At 42.0% G+C, this 3156-nt stretch overlaps 1 protein-coding gene across 1 annotated transcript in view; it reads left to right on the top strand.

The window, feature by feature from the left end:
- Positions 1-3156, top strand: part of LOC118334407 (rho GTPase-activating protein 23-like) — a 47192-nt gene that overhangs the window by 25274 nt on the left and 18762 nt on the right. Inside the window, exons 2-4 of the mRNA XM_035670312.1 lie at positions 1072-1263; positions 2093-2123; positions 2290-2338. Coding sequence (XP_035526205.1) covers positions 1072-1263; positions 2093-2123; positions 2290-2338 — 272 coding nt within the window. The remainder of the gene's footprint in view (positions 1-1071; positions 1264-2092; positions 2124-2289; positions 2339-3156) is intronic.

Below are 3156 nucleotides of genomic sequence, written 5' to 3'. Positions count from 1 at the left end.
TATATATATATATAACTACTTCTTCTTCTCCTAAGGGGGATTAAGTAAGGAATATCTTATCTTATCTTACTCTCGGGATATAGTGAACATTTTAGCAAATATGAGTTATTTTCATAAAAGTTACCTACTGCAGCTTTAACGTTTGGGTTATATTCAGTGTTTTGTGCCTTTGAAACACTTTATATTGTAAATTGTCATTAAAACTAACTAACCAATTTTAGAATAAGTATTTAACCAAAAAAGTCCTGTCCTTCTGCTTAATTAGGGGCTTTAGTTCAGGCAGAGCACTGCAGTGGCATCAGCTGATGAGTTATCAGCTGTTTCATTCATGCACCATCAGTGATTCATACATCAGCTGACTACATCCTCCTCCTTATGTTTTGAAGCTTTTTGTATTGTTGACATTAACAAATATTAATTATTCATTATTTGTTTAATTGCGCCAAACTTATGATCAAGGTTAGTGTTGTTATGATAGGATTAGCCCCTGGATTAGTGCTGGAGAGCCCACTGTGTGTCTGAGCTCTCTTAACTCTCACCTCCTGCTGCCTATAGAAATATCAGTGGATGTTTTTAGTCACACTCTTTGTAAAGCTGCCTTTGTCTATTGTTCATCTGATTTTCCAGATCTGTGTTTATGAGCCCTAATAATTTCCTGTTGTTCCATGGTTGGTATTTATAGGCTGTATATATTTTTAAACCTGCTATTGTTGCCTGGAGGTAATAAAGGTGATTATAGGTGAGGTTGTCGGTGAAAATAGAGCTTCCTCTTTAGAGAGAGGAAGTTTCTGAAGAATTCCTGGCATTGGTGGAATTTGACCCTGGTCAGATCTGGGCAGAGTACTCAGTGAATGGACCACATACGCCCACATCCACCCACTCACTTCCCTTATATGTATTCAATGATAGATGAATACACAGTCACACAAACAAGTTCAATGGAGACCCGTGAAGATGATACTTGCGATGTACTTTAAGACTCCCATGGTAAAGTTTAGTGTTCATTTCCTACCAAGAGGAAAAGGAAAGCTTATTGATCTAAACATTTTCTCTATCTTCTCTTTTCAATAGGCTAAAGGGCGGAGAGATGGCATGGTGTCGTCCAATGAGAACAGACGCCGACCGCTGTCGTCGGGTGAGGTGGAGGGCGTGTCGTGGCAGGGCCCACGGACCATTTTCCTCCAGAAGAACTCACAAGGATTCGGCTTCACTTTGCGCCACTTCATCGTTTACCCACCAGAGTCCTCGGTCCACAGCCTCAAGGTGAGCGGACTGCTCTCTGATGTCGGACTTTGGTCTGGACACAAATTTTTTTCCTATTATTTCACAAACTGGTCAAACTGATATTGTCACTGATTTAAAAATTTAGAAAATCTTTCAGATTCTGAAAATCTAAAAGTCTTCACTAGGCTCAGCTCCAGTGTGAATTTAGCTTTGATGTTACTGGACTTAATACTGTGTTTTTAGCCACGCTAGTAACAAGACTTGACATTCCCATCAGCCTCATATAAGAGTATAAAGAACGCACCACCAAATGCATAAAATCTAAGTTAATAAAAAAGTTAACATTTTCATGCAACCTGAACAGTGGAATCTGAATTTGTTTTTTATCACAGTGCCTATCACATCCAACATCAGAGCCCTCAGTTTAACACTGCTTTTCAGCAGTTGGAGCGTTTTTTATACACAAATTCATGCATCATTCTGACTCTGACTCAAGGTAATAACATCTACACACACTTCTGTAGTAATGTAGACAGTATGCTAACATTCTTCTGCCTGGAGAGAGGTTGGTGTTGTGTAGCAGCAGACCTTAGTCTGTGTTTAGAGCCCTTTGTGTGTCCAGGTCAGGAATGAGCTAACTCAGCGAAGCATCAAAGCCTCCAGATAGACCCAGCCAGCAGCCCTGCCAATCAGACAGACAGACAGTGAGACAGGCAGTCAAACCAACAGGGAGTCAGTATGTCAGTCAGTGAGACAGTCACTGAGAAACAGCCCAAACTACCCGGTCAGCAGGGGTTAAATGTGAGCTGAGCAGTGCCCCCCTGTGGTCCCCCTCTCCTCTAACATCTGCTCTGTGTTTCTCCCACAGGATGAAGAGAACGGAAACGCTACTGGAAAAGGTGAGTGTCTGATGAATCAGTATCACGGCTTCTTGTAAGTGTCTCTAGGATCTATTGTCTTCTGTTTCATAATACATATATGCTCAGGAGGTGGGGGGGGGGGTATTATTTCCACGTGCGAAATGTGTTATAAGTCTGTACTGTATGTGTATGTGTTTAAATGCAGGTGGCCAGCGGCCTCGTCGTTTTGGAGGCCAGATCCGGACACCATCTTTGTAAAAAGTGTCAAGAAAATGGCCCTGCCCAACAAAGCCTGGGACTGTGTATCACGGTAGAAGCAGACACACACACACACACACACACACAGCACACCACACACACACACACACACCACACACACACCACACACACAGCAGGGCCGTATTAAGGGGGAAAAGTTAGGACAGATTCCAAGCGCGCCCCATGACTGCAGGCCGCCCCAAAAAATAGGTTAAAAACTAATATAACAATTTATTAAACCATCATCATTCAGTATAGGTATAATTTCAATATTAATAATAAAATTAATGATCTCTTTGTTTTTAACTTGCTTTTTGGGGCAGCTAAAAGTTGAAATATCCCATCTGACCAAAAGTAAAGATCCATTCAGAAAATTGACCGGACCAGCCCCCCTGTAATGCTGCCGATGAAATGGTTTTGGGTCCTGCCCTTAGTGCGCACTTAATCAGTGACCGTGTCTTAGTTGGCAGCTCGTAGATGGCGGCCAGAACTGCCAGTGATCACAATGTTGCCTAGGTAATCAAAATCTGGTTTCTCAAAAAAGGAAGAGAGAAAGAGAGGGAGAGAGGAAAGACAAAGGAAAAGGATGTCAAGTGTGTAACCAGTTTTCTTACGCAAGAAAGGTGTGTAGCTAGGCCTATAGCGTCTGTGAGTGGCTATTAACCTGTTGGCTTAATGACTACGTGTTAGGGCCGCTTACATGTTAGATCACGCAATTTAATCGAGTTCAGGGCAAACGCTTTAGCAAGCATAATTCATATTAAAATCATATGCGCACTGCCCTTGTAGCAGACTTATACAAACAGATGAGTCA

Source organism: Morone saxatilis, unplaced genomic scaffold (genome assembly GCF_004916995.1).
Source record: "Morone saxatilis isolate NCDOM2014 unplaced genomic scaffold, NCSU_SB_2.0 Contig1, whole genome shotgun sequence".
Classification (NCBI taxonomy): Eukaryota; Metazoa; Chordata; class Actinopteri; family Moronidae; genus Morone; species Morone saxatilis.
Note: the sequence above shows the minus strand (reverse complement) of the source record. Positions and strands in the feature narration are given on the sequence as shown.